The 22,222-nt window shown below is 40.0% G+C and overlaps 1 protein-coding gene across 4 annotated transcripts in view; it reads right to left on the reverse strand.

Moving 5' to 3' along the window:
- Positions 1-22,222, reverse strand: part of uba6 (ubiquitin like modifier activating enzyme 6) — a 336,534-nt gene that overhangs the window by 250,763 nt on the left and 63,549 nt on the right. For all 4 annotated transcript variants that reach the window (XM_059970138.1, XM_059970139.1, XM_059970137.1 and 1 more), the window contains one exon: positions 17,675-17,786. In XM_059970138.1, coding sequence (XP_059826121.1) covers positions 17,675-17,786 — 112 coding nt within the window. The remainder of the gene's footprint in view (positions 1-17,674; positions 17,787-22,222) is intronic.

A 22,222-nucleotide genomic window follows, 5' to 3' on the forward strand; every position in this document is an offset into this window, starting at 1 on the left:
CTGCCACAAGCTCCTTCACCACTCACTGGGGTGGGATACCAGTGGTCATCTCAGTCAAGAGGGCCACTACTGAGGACTGTACCCTCCGTGCCTCCATCACATTCTCCTCCTCTCTTACATCTCTGATCAGTTCAACAAACGGGGGGGGGGGGGGGGGGGGCGCATCTTACAAGATCACCCCAAGCGATCAGGTCCAGCGAATGCGCACCTTTTGCCACTTCGTCCATTCTTAACTGATTCACCTCTGCCACTTGAATGCCCCTCTATGGCACAAGCAATTTAGCTGTCTCTTTAGCCAAAAAATGTAGGTAGAAAGCTTCTCCCCCTTCTCCTGAAACATGTTCAGCAGGCCAGGCAGCCACTATGGAAAAGAGTACAGTTGACATTTCAGGGCAAGACTCTTCGGCAGGACTGGAGAAAAAAAGCTGAGGAGTAGAGGTGGGGGGAGGGGAAGGAGAAACACAAGGTGATAGGTGAAACCATTTGGGGAGGTGTAGGGGTGAAGTAAAGAGCTGGGAAGTTGATTCGTGAACAAAATAGAGCTGGAGAAGAGGGAATGTAATAGGAGAGGACAGAAGGTCATGGAAGAAAAGGGAGGAGGTGCACCAGAGGGAGGCAATGGGCAGGCAAGGAGATAAGGTGAGAGAGGGAAAGGGGGATGGGGAATTGGGGGGGGGCAATACCAAACCGTGAAATCCATGTTCATGCCATTAGATTGCAGGATACCCAGATGGAATATAACTAGAATATAACTGGAATGTGGAGGAGGCCATGGATGGACATGTTGGAATGGGAATGGGAAGTGAAATTAAAATAGGTGCCCACTGGGAGATCCCATTATTTCTGACAGATGGAGTGTAGGTCCCATCAAAGTGGCCTCCCAATCAATGTCAGGTCTCACCAATATACAGGAGGCCACACACCGGAAGCACCAGATACAGTAGATGACCCCAACAGACTCACAGGTGAAGAATCACCTCACCTGGAAGGGCAGTTTGGAGCCCCAAATGGTACTGATGGTGGCAGGTGTAGCACTTGTTCTGTTTGCAAGATTAAGTGGCAGGAGGGAGATCAGCGGATAGGGATGAATGGAGGAGGGAATCACATAGGGAGCGATCCCTGCTGAAAGTGGGGGGGGGGGGGTAGAAAATACGTGTTTGGTGGTGGGGTCCCATTGGAGATGATGGAAATTATGGAGAATTATGTGCTGGATGTGGAAGCTGGTGGGGTGGAGGTGAGGGCAAGAGGAATCCTATCCCTGGTGGGGTGGCGGAAGGGTGGGGTGAGGAGAGACGTATGCGAAATGAAAGAGATGTGGCTGAGGGCAGTGTTGATGGTGGAAGAAGGGAAACTCTTTTCTTTGAAGATGGAGTTTTGGAATGAATAGGCTCATTATGAGAGCAGATGGCATTTTTACAAGTAACAGGTGAGAAGAGGTATAGTCCAGGTAACTGTGATAATCAGTGGGATTGTAATACACATTAGAGGATAAACTGTCATCAGAGAAAGAGGCAGAGAGATTGAGAAAGAGGGGGAGGTGTTGGAACAGGAGGAGGGTGATGGACGCCGGAGCTTGGGATGATGGCGCCGAATGGCAACTCCTTTGTTTGCAACTTTGGAAACAGCTCTATTTCCATCTTTAATAATCTCTTTTTTCCCTTTTCAGGCTTCTTTTCAAGAACCTGACATGAAGCTACAGGCTGAACTTGGTTCTTTGCGGGAACGGGACTCGCTCTCAGGGCCTCACAACCAGCCGCTTTTCAATATGCCGAGAATGCGTGCCTTCAGGGTGCCGGATTTTCGTGGCTCTGGATGTAGGCAGATTCAGTGCCATCGCAAGATGTGTCATGGGAGTACAATGAAGATTGAAAGCAGCGACATGGCTGCTAGCAGTTTGCCCAGAGACGGGCACAGAGCTTGGAGAAAGCAATGCAACAGGCTTTTAACACCATATATCATGAGTGGCTTTGTCATGTCTCCCCTCTCACTGAGAAACCAGGACATCTCTTTTTCCCTTATTAGAGGGGGGGGGGGAGAGAGAGAGAGACTGTTATGTCAAATTACTGGGTGAATGAGCTGTCTTTGGGGTACTGCAAGTCTGTATCTTTATTTACGCTTAGCTGCACATTTGAGTGCTCAGTGGAGGGTGCAGATGCTTTTCTGCTGGTGGGGGAGGGGAGGTCATCACTTTGCTGCTGCTTACGCGTGGGAGGGGGAGCTGGGGGTTCTAACATTTAACTGTCATTCATGCTTTGGGGCATGCCTCTGCTTTCGTGGATGTTGGTGAAGAAAAGAATTGTAGGATGTATATTGTATACAGTTCTCTGACATTAAATGTACCAATTGAAACCTGTTGAAATGGACCACATAAAGTTCAGGTCAGGGTGGAAGTTGGAGGCAAAGTTGAAGCTTGGCATGGGTGCAGGAAGCAGCACCAATGTAGATGTCGATGTACCACAGGAAAAGCGGGAGAGTGACACCAGTGTAGGCTTGGAACATACAGTGCTCCACACAGCCAACAAAAAGGCAGGCACAGCTGGGACCCATGCAAGTGCCCACGGTTACACCTTTTGTTCAAAGGAGAATCATTAAGAGAGAGAACAAGTGAGGGAAACTGGTTAGGTCCAGTGTCCAGAAAAAAACGGACAGCTTTGAAGCCTTCCTGGTGGGGGATGGAGTTTTATAGGGACCGAACAGCCATAGTAAAACTAAGATGTTTATGAGATAGAGAACTTGAAATCCTAGAAAAGATCAAAAGTTTGGGATGTGTCACAGATAGATACTTTATTCATCCCCAAGGGGAAATTCAAACATTTTTCCAGTGTCCCATACATTTATTGTAGCAAAACTAATTACCTACAGTATTTAACTCAGTATAAATATGATATGCATCTAAAATCACCCTCCCAAAAAGCATTAATAAATAGCTTTTAAAAAGTTCTTAAATAGCTTACTAAAGTGCATTGAGTGGTAACTTAAGCACAGTCCTAACCCCGGCACTTTAACATGTCTTGCCCCTGGTGGTTGAATTGTAGGGCCGAATGGCGTTGGGGAGTAATGATCTCTTCATCCTGTCTGAGGAGCATTGTATTGACAGCAACCTGCCGCTGAAGCTGCTTCTCTGTCTCTGGATGGTGCTGTGCAGAGGATGTTAAGGGTTTTCCATGATTGACCATAGCCTACTCAGCGCCCTCCGCTCTGCCATCGATGTCATACTCTCCAGTTCTGTGACCACGACAGAGCCGTCTTCCTTACCAGCTTACTAAGACGTGAGGCGTCCCTCTTCTTAATGCTGCCTCCCCAGCACGCCACCACAAAGAAGAGAGCGCTCTCCACAACTGACCGATAGAACATCTTCAGCATCTCACTACAAACATTGAATGACGCCAGCCTTCTGAGGAAGTACAGTCGACTCTGTGCTTTCCTGCACAGGGCATCTGTGTTGGCAGTCCAGTCTAGCTTCTCATCTAACTGCACTCCCAGATACTTATAGGTCTTAACCTGCTCCACACATTCTCCATTAATGATCACTGGCTCCATATGAGGCCTAGGTCTCCTAAAGTCCACCACCATCTCCTTGGTCTTGGTGATATTGAGACGCAGGTAGTTTGAGTTGCACCATATCACAAAGTCCTGTATCAGTTTCCTATACTCTTCCTCCTGACCATTCCTGACACACCCCAGATGTAGGGAGGAAGGGGCTGAACTGGGGAGATAAAACTGAGGTGACCTATGCAGATGTGAGTTCAGTGGAGCAGTAACAAGCTGAAACAATGGGTGTACCTGGACAGTCAGGTTTGCGGAGGTAGTAACGTGAGGTCCGGGATGAGGAAACTACGAGGTTGGTGTCAGTAGATGGAAGATCCCCAGAGCAAAAAAAGTCAGTGATGGCATTGGAGACAAAGGCTTCTGCTCCTTAGTGGGATCCTGTTCGAGGGATAACTAAGAGGAAGTATCTGACAGTTGTTGCTGGGCCTCAGCAAGGTTGTCAGTCTGCCAAACTACAACAGCACCTCTTTATCTCCTTATCTGATGGTGAGGTTAGGATTAGTGTGGAGGGAGAGGAGAGCAGACGTTCAGAAGGAGCAAAGTTGGAATTGGAGAGAGGGGTGGTGAAGTCAAGACAATTGATATCTCATTGGCAGCTGGCAATGAAAAGATGCCAAACAGGCAGAAGACCATAGCGGGGTGCTCCGGAAGAGAAGGAGGGCTGAAGATGGGAGAAGGGGTCACTGCTGTGGGGTGGAGGGTCATAGAAACATAGAAAACCTGCAGCACAATACAGACCTTCGGCCCACAAGGTTGTGGTGAACATATACCTACCTTAGAAATTACTAGGCTTACCTATAGCCCTCTATTTTTCTAAGCTCCATGTACCTATCCAAAAGTCTCTTAAAAGACCCTATCATATCCGCATCCACCACCTTTGTCGGCAGACCATTCCATGCACTCACCACTCTCTGAGTAAAAAAACTTACCCCAACATCTCCTCTGTACCTATTCCCCAGCACCTTAAACCTGTGTCCTTTTGTGGCAACCATTTCAGCCCTGGGAAAAAAGCCTCTGACTATCCACACGATTAATGCCTCTCATCGTCTTATACATCTCTATCAGGTCACCTCTCATCCTCTGTCGCTCTAAAGAGAAAAGGCCAAGTTCACTCAACCTATTCTCATAAGGCATGCTCCCCAATCCAGACAACATCCTTGTAAATCTCCTCTGCAGGCTTTCTGTGGCTTCCACATCCTTCCTGTAGTGAGGCGACTAAAAATGAGCACAGTACTCCAAGTGGGATCTGACCAGGGTCCTTTCTAGCTGCAACATTACCTCTCGGCTCCTAAATTCAATTCCACGATTGATGAAGTCCAATACACCGTATACCTTTTCAACCTGAGCAGCTGCTTTCAGCGTCCTATGGACTCTGATCCCAAGACCCCTCCGATCCTCCACAGTGCTAAGAGTCTTACCATTAATACTATATTCTGCCATCATATTTGACCTACCAAAATGAACCACTTCACATTTGGGTTGAACATGGGTTGAACTCCATCTGCCAGTTCTCAGCCCAGTTTTGCATCTGATCAATATCCCGCTGTAACCTCTGACAGCCCTCCACACTATCCACAACACCTCTAACCTCAGTGTCATCAGCAAACTTACCAACCCATCCCTCCACTTCCTCATCAAGGTTATTTATAAAAATCACGAAGAGTAAGGGTCCCAGAACAGATCCCTGAGGCACTCCACTGGTGACCCCATGCAGAATATGACCTGTTTACAACCATCCTTTGCCTTCGATCCACAAAGCAATGTCACCTTGGATCCCATGCCTCTTTACTTTCTCAATAAGCCTTGCATGGGGTACCTTATTAAATGCCTTGCTGAAATCCATATACACTACATCACTGCTCTTCCTTCATCAATATGTTGAGTCACATCCTCAAAAAATTCAATCAGGCTCATAAGGCACCACCTGCCCCTGACAAAGCCATGCTGACTATTCCTAATCATATCATACCTCTCCAAAATGTTCATAAATATTGCCTCTCAGGATCTTTTCCATCAACTTACCAACCACTGAGGTAAGACTCACTGGTCTATAATTTCCTGGGCTATCTCTACTTCCTTTCTTGAATAAAGGAACAACATTCACAACCCTCCCATCCTCTGGAAACTCTCCCATCCCCTTTGATGATGTAAAGTTCATCGCCAGAGGCTCAGCAATCTCCTCCCTCACCTCCCACAGTAGCCTGGGGTACATCTGATCCAAGCCCGGCAACGTATCCAACTTGATGTTTTCCAAAAGCTCCAGCACATCCTCTTTAATATCCACATGCTCAAGCTTTTCAATCCGCTGCAACTCATCACTATTATCACCAAGAGCCTTTTCCATAGTGAATAATGAAGTATTCATTAAGTACCTCTGCTATTTCCTCCAGTTCCATACAGACTTTCCCACTGTTACATTTGATAGGTCCTATTCTTTCACATCTCATCCTCCTGCTCTTCACATACTTGTAGAATGCCGTGGGGTTTTCCTTTACCCTGTCTGTCAGGGTCTTCTCATGGCCCCATCTGGCTCTCCTAATTTCCTTCTTAAGCTCCTTCCTGTTACCCTTATAATCTTCTAGAACTCTAACTTTACCTAGCTCTCTGAACCTTTTGTAAGCTTTTTTTTCTTCTTGACCAGATTTATTACAGCCTTTGTACACCATGGATCCTGTACCCTACCATAACTTCGCTGTCCATTGGAAAGTACCTATGCAGAACTTCACACAAATATTCCCTGAACATTTGCCACATTTCTTCCATACTTTTCCTTGAGAACATCTGTTTCCAATTTAAGCTTCCAATTTCCTGCCTGATAGCCTCGTAATTCCCCTTACTCCAATTAAACGCTTTTCTACCTTGTCTGTTCCTATCTCTCTCCAATGCTATTGTAAAGGAGATAGAATTATGATCACTATCTCCAAAATGCTCTCCCACTGAGAGATCTGACACCTGACCAGGTTCATTTCCCAATACCAAATCGAGTACAGCCTCTCAATCCGCTTAATGTAAGCTTATTTACATATTGTGTCATTAACCCTCCCGAACACACCTAACAAACTCCATCCCATCTAAACCCCTCGCTCTGAGGAGAAGCCAGTCTATATTTGGGAAATTAAAATCTCCCATCACGACAACTCTTATTATTACACCTTTCCAGGATCTGTTTCCCTATCTACTCCTTGATATCCCTGTTATTATTGGGCGGCCTATAAAAAACACCAGTAAAGTAATTGACCCCTTTCTGTTCCTAATCTCCACCCACAGAAGCTCGGTAGACAATCCCTCCATGACACCCACCTTTTCTGCAGCCGTGACACTATCTCTGATCAACAGTGCCATGTCCCCAACTCTTTTGCCTCCCTCCCTGTCCTTTCTGAAATATCTAAAACCTGGCACTTGAAGTAACCATTCCTGTCCCTGAACCATCCAAGTTTCTTTAATGACCACTACATCATATCTCTGAGTACTGATCCATGCTCTAAGCTCATCCGCTTTGTTCAAACACTCCTTGGGTTAAAATAGACACATCTCAAACCTTTGGTCCCATCTCAATCACCTGCCTATCCTCCCTCACACGCTGTCTCCTATCTTTCTCTATTTGACAGCCAGATGCCCCTTCACCAGTTTCTTCAGTTTGGCACCTGGGAACATTTCTATCACATACAAACCTTTGATTTCTGTCCACACAAGCAGTCCTCACACAGCCTTTATCCTTCTCCACCTCACCATCTGCTCTAACACTCTGGTTCCCCTCCCTCTGCAAATCTAGTTTAAATCCCCCCGGATCAGCACTAGCTAACCTACCTGCAAGGATGTTAGCCCCCTTCCCGTCAGAACAGATCCCACCTTCCCTGGAACAAAGACCAATTGTCCAGAAACATGAAGCCATCTCTCCTGCACCATCTCCTTAGCCACGTATTTTGCTACATTGTCTTCCTATTTCTAGCCTCACTAGCACATGGCACAGGGAGCAATCCTGAATATTGCAACCCTGAAGGTTCTGTCCTTCAACTTTGCACCTAACTCCCTACACTCTCTTTATAGGACCTCCTCCTTCTTCCTATCCACATCATTGGTCCCTACGTGGACCACGACCTCTGGCTGCTCATCCTCCTTCCTGAGAATACGAAGAACTCAATCCGAGATATCGCGGACCCTGGCACCAGGGAGGCAACGGACCATCCAGGATTCTCAATCTCTCCGACAGAAACTCTTATCTGTCCCCCTATCGAATCCCCTATCACTACTGCTGTCCTTTTTCCCTCCTTCCTTTCTCAGCTGAGGGTCCAGTCTCGGTACCAGAGACGCAACCACTACAACTTGTCCGGGGTGGAGTTTCAAGATGGCGACGTAAACATCTGCCTTTTAGGCGCTCTTCACTTTTCTAACTATAATCACCCTTTAATCAAATCTTTTCGAATTTAATCAAATGAGTTGATATTTTCGATTGACCTTTTTTTTCCTTAAAACTATATTTGATCTAACTTTGCCGAACTTAAAATGGCTACAAGTAAGAAATCGTCTAAGGAGCCTTTATCTATCGACGCAATTTCTAATCTTCTGGACGTTAAATTTGCAAGTTTGGAAAGCAAGATGGAAAGTAAAATGGCAAGTTTGGAAGATAACCTGGAAAGTAAAATGACAAGTTTGGAAAACAAGCTTACCACGAAAATGTCTGAACTTGAAGGAGCTGTTAAATCGCTTGATACTAAGTTTCAGTCGCAGGCAACGGATATTCAGCGGCATGAAGATAAGTTGGAGACTCTTGAAAAATTAATTGTTGAAAAAGCATGTACACTTGAGGAGTTGGATAAGAAGGTACAATCGACTCTTAAAGTTGTAAATCTGCATAAGTTCAAAATTACTGATCTCGAAAATCGATCTCGCAGACAGAATTTGCGAATTATCGGGTTTCCCGAAAAAGTTGAGTCCGGTGATTTAACTGAATTTTTCTCTAAATTACTGTGGGAAATTTTCGGTGATGAAGGTTTGCAAACTAAACCTGTTATTGACCGTGCTCACAGAGTTGTGAGGTTTTCGTCTATGACTGATAAACCACGAGCGGTGATTGTTCGCCTTCATTATCCTCGTGAGAAAGAGCTTTTAATTCGATTAGCTCGTAAAAAAGGTATGATTTCTTACAATAACTTCCAATTTCGAATTGTTGAGGATTATTCTTATGAGGTTATGAGAGCCAGAATTGCTTTTAAACCAGTGATGGCAGAGATTTATTCGATTGGACTTAAACAAGTTTTAATGTATCCAGCGAAGCTTAGAATTACGCTGAGCGACAACAATCAGCAAATTTTTAACACTCCGGAAGAAGCGAAGAAATTTGTTGAAGAATTTCGATCTTCTACTGCAACTTGAACTATGTGTTATGTGGAAGATTTTTCGGAGAGAGGATATCTTTCTATCTTAAGTTTTAACCTATGAAGCTGGGTTATAACTTTTTATTTTGATCTATGGATTTGGTTTTTTTTACTATCATCATTGTTTATAGATGTTCTTTTTAATTTTTATAATATCTTTTTTTCTTTCTGTTTTGGTTATATACGTTTATATTTTGCAATAATGATTTACTTTTTTTTAAGATGTCGTTTCTTTTTCCCGTAAGATTCTGTTTTTTGTAAGCATTTACTTGTTTGCCTGTACTCAGAAATGGGACGAATGTTTTGGATTTTTGGTCTTTTTTTTTATATATATTGTACTGTTTATTATATCCTTTTTTTTAAATCTTATTTTGTCTTTTAATAGATTGCTGAACTCACATTTGTATTTAGTAATATGGCTTTTTCAAAATGGCGTTTCTTCTTCCCATAAGTCTTTGCTCTTGAAACGTCATCTTGTATTTGAACATGGGATTTTTTTTAAAGGTATATTACACTTTTAAATTTTGATGTTTATACTTTTTTTATTATTAATGATTGTTTGTTTTATTATATTAGTTTTCTTTTATTCTGATTGATATATATTTTTTTTGCAACTCTATATCTTAATTTGGGTGTTATATAGTTTTCATTTAATCTTTTTATAGAGCTGCCATCTTGAAATGGGGGTAAGGTTAGTGTTAGATTATGCGCTTGCCGCTTGGCTTTTTTTCGAAGGGTGGGGGGAGGGGGGAGGGATCTTTTTTCACGCTTTTGCTTTTTATTTTTTTGCTTTTAGTTTATGGGCCGACTTTAAATTATTAATATCGTTGAGGTGTCATGTTCTCCGGTTGCTCCTGAATCAATTTTCCTCCTTCCTGAATTGTGGGTTATGTGTCTTTCTAACCTTTTATGATACACACAACTAATATTAGTATGATGGATAAATCTGTTAACTTTATCTCCTGGAATACTAATGGTTTAAATCATCCGATTAAACGTAAAAAAATATTTAAAGTATTCCATAGACTAAATGCTAATATTATTTTTGCACAGGAGACCCATATCAGGAGGGAGGATAATCAATGTTTTTTTAGGTTCTGGAAGGGTCAACAATTCCACTCGAATTGTACCGCTAAAATTAGGGGTGTCTATTTTTATAGACCCCTCAATATCGTTTACACATCATGAAATTATTTCTGACCCACAGGGTAGATTTTTGTTGATAACTGGCTTACTTTTCCATCGGAAAGTTGTTCTAGTTAATATTTATGCTCCAAACTTTGACTGCACTGAATTTTTTAAACGTTTATTTACTTCCCTTCCTAATCTAAATGAATATACGTTGATAATGGGTGGAGATTTTAATTGTTGTTTGAATCCTTCGATGGATAGATCTAAACCTATTCGTACTCTTCCGAACAGATCAGCCCTACTTATTAATTCGTTTATGGTTGATTCAGGAATTACAGAAATATGGCGGTTTTTGAATCCTAAAGATAAAGAATTTTCATTTTTTTCACATGTATATCATAGAAATTCTAGAATTGACTATTTTCTTATTGATCATCGGTTATTAACAGATGTTATTGATTGTAAATATGATTCTATTACTATTTCGGATCATGCACCTTTGAAGTTATCTATTAAGATTTCGGACTATTCCAATAATATCAGATCTTGGAGGCTTAACGCTACTTTGCTTCAAGACCCAGAATTTATCACCTATATAAAACAGCAAATTGACTTGTTTTTCTCAACAAACTGTACTGAAGAAATCGACAGAGGAATACTTTGGGACTCTTTTAAGGCTTTTATTCGTGGACAAATTATCTCATATTCTGCTGGTAAAAGAAAACAAAGATATTTAGATATTGCTTTATTAGTGGATAAAATCAAGGAAATTGATAAGATTTATTCCGTGACTCCTACCAAAGAACTTTGTAAGAAGAGAGTTGAGCTTCAAATGGAACATAGTTTACTATTATCTTCTTCAATTGAAAATCAATTAATTAGGACCAGGGCACAATTCTATGTTCACAGTGATTGTACTGGTAAACTGTTAGCTAATCAATTAAAAGCTATCTCGACTAAGCAACAAATTATTAAAATTCGCAAACAAGACGGTAATTTAACTACTGATCATAAAGAAATTAATAATACCTTTCAAGATTTTTATAAATCTCTATATCAATCAGAATTTGATGGTGACCAGTCCATGATAGATAATTTTTTTTAACAATTTGAATATTCCTAAACTGACTGATGAAGACCATAGCCTGTTAGATGATCCTATCTCTATGGTGGAAATAGGAGAGGCTATCTCATCAATGAATTCAGGGAAAGCTCCTGGTCCTGATGGTTATACAGTAGAATTTTTTAAAACTTTTTCTTCTTTGCTCTCTCCTTGGTTATGTGAAATTTTTAATGATGCGTTTGCTAAGAAGAGATTACCTCAATCTTTTTATGAAGCTAATATCTCTCTAATTCTTAAAAAAGATAAAGATCCTACTTTATGTACATCTTATCGCCCTATATCACTATTAAATGTAGATTCTAAGATTCTTACAAAAATTTTAGCTATTAGATTAGAAAAAGTACTATCAAGGATTATTTCAGAAGATCAAACTGGTTTTATGAGGAATCGGTATTCCTTTTTTAATGTTAGAAAATTGATTAATATAATTCATACTTCACCATCCACAATCCCAGAATGTGTTATTTCATTAGATGCTGAAAAAGCTTTTGATAGAGTTGAATGGATATATTTATTTAATACATTGAGAAATTTTAATTTTAGTCCTAACTTTATATCATGGATTAAATTAATATATCATAAACCTGTTGCTTCTGTTCTTACAAATAACTATAGATCCTCTTTCTTTCAATTATCTCGTGGTACGAGACAAGGCTGTCCCTTAAGTCCTTTATTATTTAATATTGCATTAGAACCTTTAGCTATTGCTATTCGTGAATCTCCTAATATTTTTGGTATTACCCGTAATGAGAAGTTATACAAATTATCACTTTACGCTGATGATTTGCTGTTATATATTTCTGACCCTGATAGGTCTATTCCCTCTATTTTATCCTTGTTGGTTCAATTTGGTACTTTTTCTGGTTATAAACTAAATTTAGATAAGAGTGAATTATTTCCTTTAAATGCACAAACTTTATTGAGTGATAGGATACCATTTAAAGTTGTTACTGATAACTTTACCTATTTAGGTATAAAAATTACCAAGAAATATAAAGATTTATTTAGACTGAATTTTTTACCTATGCTTCATCAAATTCATCAACTTACTACAAGATGGTCTCCTTTGTTTTTATCATTAATTGGTCGGATTAATGCTATTAAAATGACGATTTTACCAAAATTTTTATACTTATTTCAAGCCCTACCAGTTTTTATTTCTAAATCTTTTTTTGATAACATTGATTCAAAAATTTCCTCATTTGTGTGGCAAAATAAAAACCCTAGGTTAAGCAAAAAGCAATTACAAAAATCTAAAAAAGATGGTGGTTTAGCTTTACCTAATTTTAGATTTTATTATTGGGCAAATAATATTCGTAATTTAATGTATTGGAAACTAGATTTGGATTCACCATTGTGCCCACAGTGGGTAAATTTGGAATGCAATGAGGTAAAGGGATATTCTCTATTCTCTGTTCTTGGTTCTTGTCTTCCTGCTGATTTAGTTAAATTTAATAAACAAATATCTAATCCTGTTATTAAACATACATTACGAATTTGGTTTCAATTTCGTAAGTTTTTTACTTTGAAAAACTTTGCTCTTGATAGCCCTATCTTACTTAATTTCTTTTTCAAACCCTCTTGGACAGATCAAGCTTTTAACATATGGAAAAGGAAAGGTATAAAATGTTTTCATGATCTTTTTTTTTGAAGATACTTTGATGTCATTTGACCAACTTTCCAACAAATTTGAATTACCTAAATCTAATTTTTTCAGATATTTACAAATTAGAAATTTCTTACATAAAGTTTTACCATCTTTTCCTAATTCAACTTTGGTGGACTTTACAGATTTGATTTTTACCTTAAATCCTTCTCAGAAGGGATTAGTAGCTTTTATTTATAATATGATTATGAAGATACAACCAGAAATATCAGTTAGAATTTAACAAGAATGGGAAAAAGAACTTCGATATATCAACAGATAAATGGGAAAAAATTTTGCAAATGGTTAATTCTTCTTCTATATGTGCTAAACATGCCTTAATACAATTTAAAATTGTACATAGAGCTCATATGTCTAAAGATAAACTTGCTCGATTCTATTCTCATATTAACCCTCAATGTGACAGATGTCATTTAGAAGTGGCCTCATTGACCCATATGTTTTGGTCATGTCCCACTTTACATAATTACTGGAAGGACATATTTACTACTATTTCCTCAATTTGGAATATAGATTTACAACCTCATTTTATTACTGCAATTTTTGGCATACCAAATGAAGATGGTAATCAGTTTTCCCCTTCAATTAGACGAATGATTGCTTTTGTAACATTAATGGCCAGAAGGTCTATATTACAAAATTGGAAAGAAGTAAATCCTCCTACCACGTTTCAATGGCTTTCTCAAACTATTTCTTATCTGAGCCTGGAAAAAAATAGAAGCACTATTTTTGACTCATCAATTAAATTTGAAGAAACTTGGAGACCGTTTATTCGACATTTTCATATGAATTAATTTGGCCTTTTCCAGACCTTTTTTCTGCTTATTCATGTTCAGGTATGGAGTTCCGGAGTTTGTTGACACTATCATATACTTATAAACTATTATTATTGCCCATGTTAGTTTAGTTTAGTGTTTTATTTTTCTTAATATATACTTTTTTTCACATATTTTCAATTTTTTTTTTCTCTCTTTTAATGGTTATTTTTGTTTTTTTTCATATATAAACATATGGACTTGATTGACTAAGGTATTTTCTTCTGTTGATGTTTAATAGGATATTGTTATCTTATTATCAATGTGATTTCAAGTCTATTGTATTTATAATTTATTCATTATTATGTTATGTTTTTTTTTGTGTATATATGAAAATCAATAAAAAGATTGAAAAAGAAAGAAAGAAAAGACAACTTGTCCCTGGTAGGTCATCCCCACCAACAGAATAAAAAACTGTATACTTATTGTTGATGGGAACAGCCACAGGGGTGTTCTGCTCTTCCTGTCTGTTCCCCTTCCCTCTCCTGACAGTCACCCAGCTACCTGCCTCCTGACTTTTAGGGGTGACTATCTCCCTGTAACTCCTGTCTATTTCTGCCTCTGCCTCTTGAATGATCCAAAGCTCATCCAGCTCCTGCTTCCTAACTCGGTTTGTCAGGAGCCGCAGCTGGATGCACCTTTTACAGGTGTAGTTATCAGGGACAATTCTGCTGTCCCTGACTTCCCACATCCTGCATACAGAGCACTCGACTGCCCTAACTGCTGCCTCCATTATCTACTCTTAAGTTAATTAAAGGAACTTATCTAGCCTTACCTCACTTGGAGTAAGCTCATCTTCAGCTTGCCAAAGCCTCTCAAGCCAAAGCCTCAAAGCTCCACTCCTACCCTGAGCCACACACACCACAGGCCGCTCCTCTTTAGTTACCAATCCTTTTATTTTTCCCTGCCAATTACCTCACAAGCCCTTCACTCCTCCTCTTACTGCTGCAACAGTTTTTCGATCACACTGTCCCGGGTACCCGCTGCACATGCTTTTTCAAAGCATGCTCACCTCAGTTGCTTCCCAGCACTCAGCACTCTCATGAGCCCTTCGCTCCTCCTCTTCCTGCTGCAATGGTTTCTTGCTCACACTGTGATCAAAGTAAGCACAGAGATGGAGGCAGTAGAAGAAGAGTTTCGCATCGTGGCAGGCACTAATCTCACTGAGGTGTGAGTGCAAGGGGACAAAGGTGAGACCTGTACTGAGGACAGAACGTTCTGCCTCAGAGGGGAAGGTCTGAAGGGTTGGTGAAGACCCAGCATGGATCAGAGCTGGGATGGGGGGGGGGGAGGAGGTAGATTGTGTCAGAGGAGAGGGGGGGGTTGCAGTATTCAGGGAAGGTGGGGTGAGAGGAAGATGGAGTCTCCAAGGGCAATGGGACCTCTCTATGTCTTTGAACACATATTCTGGGAGAACTCCAGATAAAACTGAAGCACGAGGTCCTAAGGTCACCCCTCCTCACTCTTTCTTGGCTAATATTCTCTGGAAAATCAAACTGAATTCCTCAAGAGGCTGCTCTACCAGAGGGACATCACAACTGTTGTACTTACACCACCATCACGATCACTTACTGTGGCATGAAAAGCCATCCTGAGACTGGAAAAGCAATTCGGGGTAAAGCTACACATGCAATCATATATACATAGTAACAGAAAACCTACAGCACAATACAGGCCCTTTGGCCCACAAAGTTGTGCCGTACATGCCCCCACCTTAGAAATTACTAGGCTTACCTATAGCCCTCTATTTTTCTAAGTTCCATGTACCTATCCAAAAGACTCTTAAAAGACCCTATTGCACCCGCCTCCACCACAAAGAAGGAACAGATTTGAATGGCTGCTTCTAATTCACATTTATATGTTGTTTTGCTTAACAGTCATCTGTAGACCACATGTACTTCCTTTACCAGCTGAGGACATGTATGTTCATTCCCACCCTCCAATTTTGCTGACAAAAGAGGGGTTCCAATTATACTCTCATCTTTTCTCACTTATGTTCCCACCTAGCCACATACCAGACTCTTAGTTTCTCATACCGAGATAACCTATCACCAGAGATTCTTGGAGTCTACCAGCAAGTCAGTCAATCACAGTACCTGTTCACAATTATTTTTTTTAAATGCCAATTCACATCTGTAAGAGTCTCTTTTTCCCCTTAACTCTACTGTGTTAGCTGGATTCTGAATTTCTCTATTAAAATGTCCAGACTAATCCTTAAAAGCAAAATAATTATGGCTGCTTTTCTCCATCAATGGACCTTCTCACATTCTCTCACCTCACAGGAAATCATTATGTCTGTTCATTTGGTTTTATCTTTGAATGCTGGTGACTAGAAACTGATCATTATCTTCCTGGCTTCATGGTTGAAACTCTACAATCAGTTGCACTAAATATTCTCATCCTTTTCGACCTAAAATCTTTGACAAGGGTAACCATAGAACATCACCTTACTCAGCTGTCCGGCACTGCCCTTCTGATTCAAATGTGATCTATCAACTTTCCAAAATGTTTCATCATATTTTCCTTTCCAGTTCCATTGCTACATCTGTACAAACACCTCTGAGTACCTCAAATAACTATCCTAAACCACTCTTTAATCCCCATTATTACACTGCTCTGAAGTTTGCATCCCTTATCAAACACAAGGGATTAGGTCAACTTTATCTTCAAATTCCCAACTAGCTAAGCAAACCAAAATATTCAGACAATAACGTGCATCCAGTACACAATCTCCATCAGCACAAGGCTGTGTGCTTAGCCCTCCGCTCTACTCACTTTACACTTATGACTGTGTAGCTAAGCACAGCTCCAATGCCATATTTAAATTTGTTGATGACAACACTGTCACAGGCTGGTGATGAGTTAGCATATAGGATGGAGACTGAAAATCTGGCTGAGTGCTGTCATAACCACAATTTCTTACTCAATGTCAGCAAGACCAAGGAGCTGATTATAGACTTCAGGAGAAGGAAACCAGCAGAGGACCATGAACCAGTCCTCTGAGGATCAGAGGGTCATCAATTTTAAATTCCTCAGTGTTATTATTTCAGAAGACCTGTCCTGGCTGCAGCCAGCACGTAAGAGCAATTATAATAAAAGTACGGCAGCTCCTCTACTTTCTCAGGAGTCTGAGAAGATTTGCCATTACATTTAAAACTTCGACAGACTTCAATGTAACTATAATGTAGAGTATATTGACTGGTTGCATCATAGCCTTGTACAGAAACAGTAATGCCCTTGAATGGAAAATCCTACAAGTAGTGGATATGGCCCAGTCCACCATGAGTAAATCCCTCCCCACCATTGAGCACATCTTCACGAAACACTGTCACAGGAAAACATCATTCATCATCAGGGTCTCCCACCACCCAGGATTTGCTCTCTTCTCACTATTACCATGAGGAAGAGCGTACAGGACCCTCCGGACTCACACCACCACGTTCAAGAACAATTATTACCCATCAACCATCAGGCTCTTGAACCAAAGGGGATTACTTCACTCGACTTTACTTGCCCCATCATTGGAGTGTTCCCACAACTTATGGCCTCGCTTTCAAGGACTTATTTCATGTTCTCCATTACTCATTTATTTATTATTACTATTTCTTTCCTTTTGTACTTCCACAATTTGTTGTATTTTACACACTAGTTGAATGCCTAAGTTGATGCAGTCTTTCATGATTCTGTTATAATTATTATTCTATGGATTTACTGAGCATACGGGCAAGATAATGAACCTCAGGGTTATATATGGTGAACAGTTCTGTACTTTGATAATAAATTATTTCGAACCTTGAAGGGATCACTTTTTTTTTTACAATGGCAGAAATATTATTTTTATCAATTTGATAAATGTTCCAAAGACAACATGGGATCATTTCAGATACGAGCCAGCAAAGGCAGCTATTGATTTAGCGTAAAGTGGAATCAAGGCAAGAAATGAACTATAATGATTGTGTAACAACATTGTGTACCAGCACATCATGTCAAGCCTTAAATAAACTGCTTGATTTACCTGATATTGCTGCAGAAAGCTAAGATCTGTATTTTCATCCAGAAGAACGTTGGAAGAATCAACCCGGACGTATGGATTCAACTCTGCAAGTTGTAAAATTGTGGCCTTGGCTCTATATTATGATCAAAATATAATGTCACAATAAAATAATTAACATTCAGTTTCTTGGTTAAATTTTGTTGGATGTCTACAATGCCAGAAGTGGTGACAGGAATGAATAAAAAATACTATTTTGACCAGAGATAAAGAACGATAATCAGCTTCCACATTGATTTAATTTTTTTAAAAATGCACTGAAAGAAAAAGAAACAAATAACTGGTTTCAAAAGGATTTATATTTCTTAAACACGTAATTTAGGTTATTTTGAATATTTGCAAACCATTGGGTAGCAAAATTTGATTTCATATGTGTAGCCCACAAAAAGTTCATAGCCAAAAGGGAACAGAATTAAAATTAGTTGTTGAACTGGGACATAGATATTCTTAAACAACAGGGGCAGGGTAGAAGTGTTGAGAATCAGACAGACTGATGGCACCAGGCAGAAATGTGGAGAAAGCAGAGGACAGTAGTAAATGAGCAAGGTAACTACTTGTTTGAGATTGTGCCATAAGATTTAAGCTCACCTGAAGGAGTACGTTCTGATGGAAAAATATCCAATTTGTTGTTTTTATTGTATTTTTTCTTGTAATTACATCATTCTTTATGCTTGCTTTTATGTTGTACACTCAATGGCCACTTTGTTAGGTACACCTGCTCATTAATACAAATATCTAACCATGTGGCAGCAACCCAATGGATAAAAACATGCATCGTGGTCAAAAGGTTCAGTTGCTGTTCAGACCAAACATCAGAATGGGAAGAAATGTGATCTAAGTGATTTTGACTGTGGATTCACAATTGGTTTAAGTATCTCAGAAACTCTCTGATCTCCTGGGATTTTCATGCATAATAGTCACTAGATTTTACAAAGAATGATGCAAAAAAACAAATGTAACCCTCTCACTGGGGCTTGTAACAAACTTGGCATGTTAGCTAACTCTGGCCAACAGCCACAGGACTCATGGGTACCAACAAAAAGGCTTCCGTATGGTTTGGGTTCAACCAAAACAGGAAAATAGTGATGTTCTGATTAGGGAACATTAATAGTGGTGAATGCTGTATAAATATTGTCCCATGCAAAGTTATTGTTCGGCAGGAAATAACAGATCATACAAAATTACAATGGAGTATAGTTACCAATATTTTGACTTTAACAGTTAACAAAAAAAAGAGAAAGGGCTCATTACAGTTAAATCAGTCTAAATGTTCACAAAAGCACTGGAGCTCGTTCTGTAGTAGTTGGGTGTATCACTTTACTCCTGGGCACTCAACCCCCATCACCAACCACGTTCAACTTGCCTCGAAGAACATCATGAACAAACTGGCTAGTTCAGAATATTGGAACTCCCTCCTTAAAACCATTCAGCTGCACAAAGCACTCCCTGCAATAGGATCTCCCCTGTGGGTGGGATTCTCAAGTGTCTTCCTTTGTGCCTTTCTCCACACCTCCTCACAGAAAGACCCCAAAACAGATTACTGTCATTCAGAAATCTGATTCTGCTCAGCTCTCTCGAATCTTCCATCATAACATACTGAGCAGAAAGTTACAACATATAGAAGACAAATCAAGACATGTACCATGCCACAACATTCCTAAGTGCAGCAAATGGCTCCTTATCTCCTACTGAAACCAAAACACTAGTCTATGAAGCTTGCTAACAGAACACACTGTGTTTGCAGAAAACTGTAAAAATAATACAGTTCACAGCAAAGCAGTAGAAATTTTAACCAAGGCATAACACAAAAAAAAACCCCAGTCAGCAACAGTTTTGTAGGAGAGAACACCTTATTAATGGGAGAGATCAGAGAAGAATGGATAAACTGGTTAAAGCTGGCAGGAAGGTGACAGTAACTTGTAATTTGGCGCTATATTTCTGCAGATTTTGTTCTGAAAAGCTGAAGTGTGAATCAATCATTGCTCACAGCTTTCTTTCCAAGCTGGTCTGACCAGTTATTATGTAATAGTAACAGCTATAGTTCTTTCGTTCTTTGCTTTGCTTTGTTTGGTTGTCCCTGTCTAAGCTGCACTATGATGGACATCAAATAAAATAATTGTAACTGTGACTGCCATGTCATTCTTGACTTCCAAAGAACTTTCTGGAATCTCCAATCTAATAGACTAGCATCACGAACAGCATAATTGTGAAGTATGGGAAATATCCCAAACAAGACAGTTTACACATTAAACAGGAGATAAGATCTTCCTCATGACTTTTCTAATCATCAGATAAGCACCTACTTCTTTCCTCATATACTACTTATTTGGTCATAGACCATTGCAGCAAAGAAACAGACCCTCTGTGTCTACTAGTCCATGCTAAACTAATCGCCTGCCAAGACTTATTCACCTGCACCCAGACGATAGCTCTTCATACTTCTCTCATCAATATATCTATCCACTAGTAAATAGGATCTATGAATTGGTAAATAGGATCAGACATCGGCTTTGCGGAAGAAGCCAGAGTGGTAGTAGATGGTTGCCTCTTTGACTAGAGGCCTGTGTCTAGTGAAGTGGTGTAGATATCAGTCTGTTATTGTTTGTCATCTATATCAATAATCAATAATCTAGATGATAATGTGGTAAACTGGATCAGCAAATTCGGGGATGACACCAAGATTGGGGTGTAGTGATCAGCAATAAAGACTATCAAAGTTTACAGTAGGATCTGAACCAGCAGGAAGAATGGGTTGAAAAAATGAAAGGTGTAATTTAATGAAGACAAGTGTGAGGCAATGCATTTTGAGAGGAGAAATCACGGTGGGACTTGCACGGTGAGTGGTAGGGCACTGAAGAAAGCAGAACACAGGTATCTGGAAATACAAATCTATAATTCCTTGAAAGTAGATTCAGAGATAGACAGGGTTGTAAAAAACCTTTTCACACATTTACCTTAGAATATAAGAATTGAGTACAGGAATTGGGATGTTATATTGAAGTTGTACAAGACATTGGCAAGGCATTAATAAAGTGTATTGTGTACAGTTTTGGTCATCTATTAAAGATAGATGTTTGAAAGTGTGCAGATAAAACGTACAAGGGTACAAGGGTGCCAGGTTCTGAGGACCTGAGATGTAGGGAAAGGTTGAAAAGGTTTTTAAAAAAAGAGTTTTATACTTTATTTCTTAGAGCACAGAAGAATGAGGGGAGATTTGATAGAGGTATAGAAAATTATGAGGGTTACAGATAGGATAAACACAAGCAGGCTTTTTCCACTGAGGTTGGGTGAAACCAGAAATAGAAGTCATGGGTTAAGGGTGAAAGGTGAAATGTTTGAGGAAAATACAAAGGTGGATTTCTTCACCAAGAAACTGGAATGAGCTGCCAGTTGAAGTGGTGGATGCGGGTTTCACAACATTTAAGAGAAATGTGGTTGGGTACATGGATGGGAGGGGATGGAGGGCTTTGGTCCATGTGCAAGTCAATGGGGCTAAGTAGATTAATGGTTTGCCACGGATGAGAAGGGCCAAAAGGCCTGTTTCTGTGCTGTAGTGTTCTGATTCCATATCTAAGATGATGCCAATCAATATCAGGGATCATGGATGATAACAAACCTGTTATTTGTGCAACTTTCCAACATCTTCTTCCTGATCTGTTTTACAGTGTCTCTGTTGCTCTTGGAGAGGTCAGTAAACAATTAATCACAAACAGATTAATTGCTCCTTTTCTGTTTCTGACTTCCTCATTATCTGATTCAGTAGACTCAGTAATATATTTTCCTTTTCTGTTGTTATGATACTGATGTATTTAGAATCAAATTCACCACGAGAGATCACATCTGATGGATCTTTTGCAGTTTGTTCATTCTGGTCAAGATGGCACCTGAGTCAACATCTTCTGGATAAACCACAATAGTATTTATTTCACTTCTTTAAATCTTTATCATCCTAAGTGTGTTTATGGAACTGTTAATGCCTGCAATTTATAGTTTGGAGATCGATTGAATGATGCAGCACCTTGCTGTCCCCGAGAAGATTCTGGGAAGTAAATGTGAGCCTCGAGGCAAAGAAACTATGAGAATGTGTTCGACTCCATTTCGCCGATTAAAGCAACAAGGAAGATTGAAACATCGAGGTGAATGTGGAAGATGAATGAGGGTTCAGCACCAACTACCCGCCTTTTGATTGTTGATGGAATCCCTTGCTGCTGGAGAAAGAGCCTGTGTGACCTATCGCTGTGTCCAGAGGGTAGATCACTGCATTCAAGTGGTGTCTCTCTCTTTCAATGATTTTGGAGAATGTTACCGAGATAATGTGTTTATAGATTTGGACTATGGACTTTTTCTGTCTTACATTCTGTTTATACATTCTCTGCTGTCACCTGTTCTTTCTTATTTTTGTGTTGAGGGTCAAGGTTCTTATTGCATTTTTGGGGGGGGGTGAGAGAGGTTTGGGGGCTGATATTCTTGCTGAGTTGTGTGTGGGGAAATGGGGGGGGGTTGTTGCCATTC

This window comes from Hypanus sabinus, chromosome 5 (genome assembly GCF_030144855.1).
Source record: "Hypanus sabinus isolate sHypSab1 chromosome 5, sHypSab1.hap1, whole genome shotgun sequence".
Lineage (NCBI taxonomy): Eukaryota > Metazoa > Chordata > Chondrichthyes > Myliobatiformes > Dasyatidae > Hypanus > Hypanus sabinus.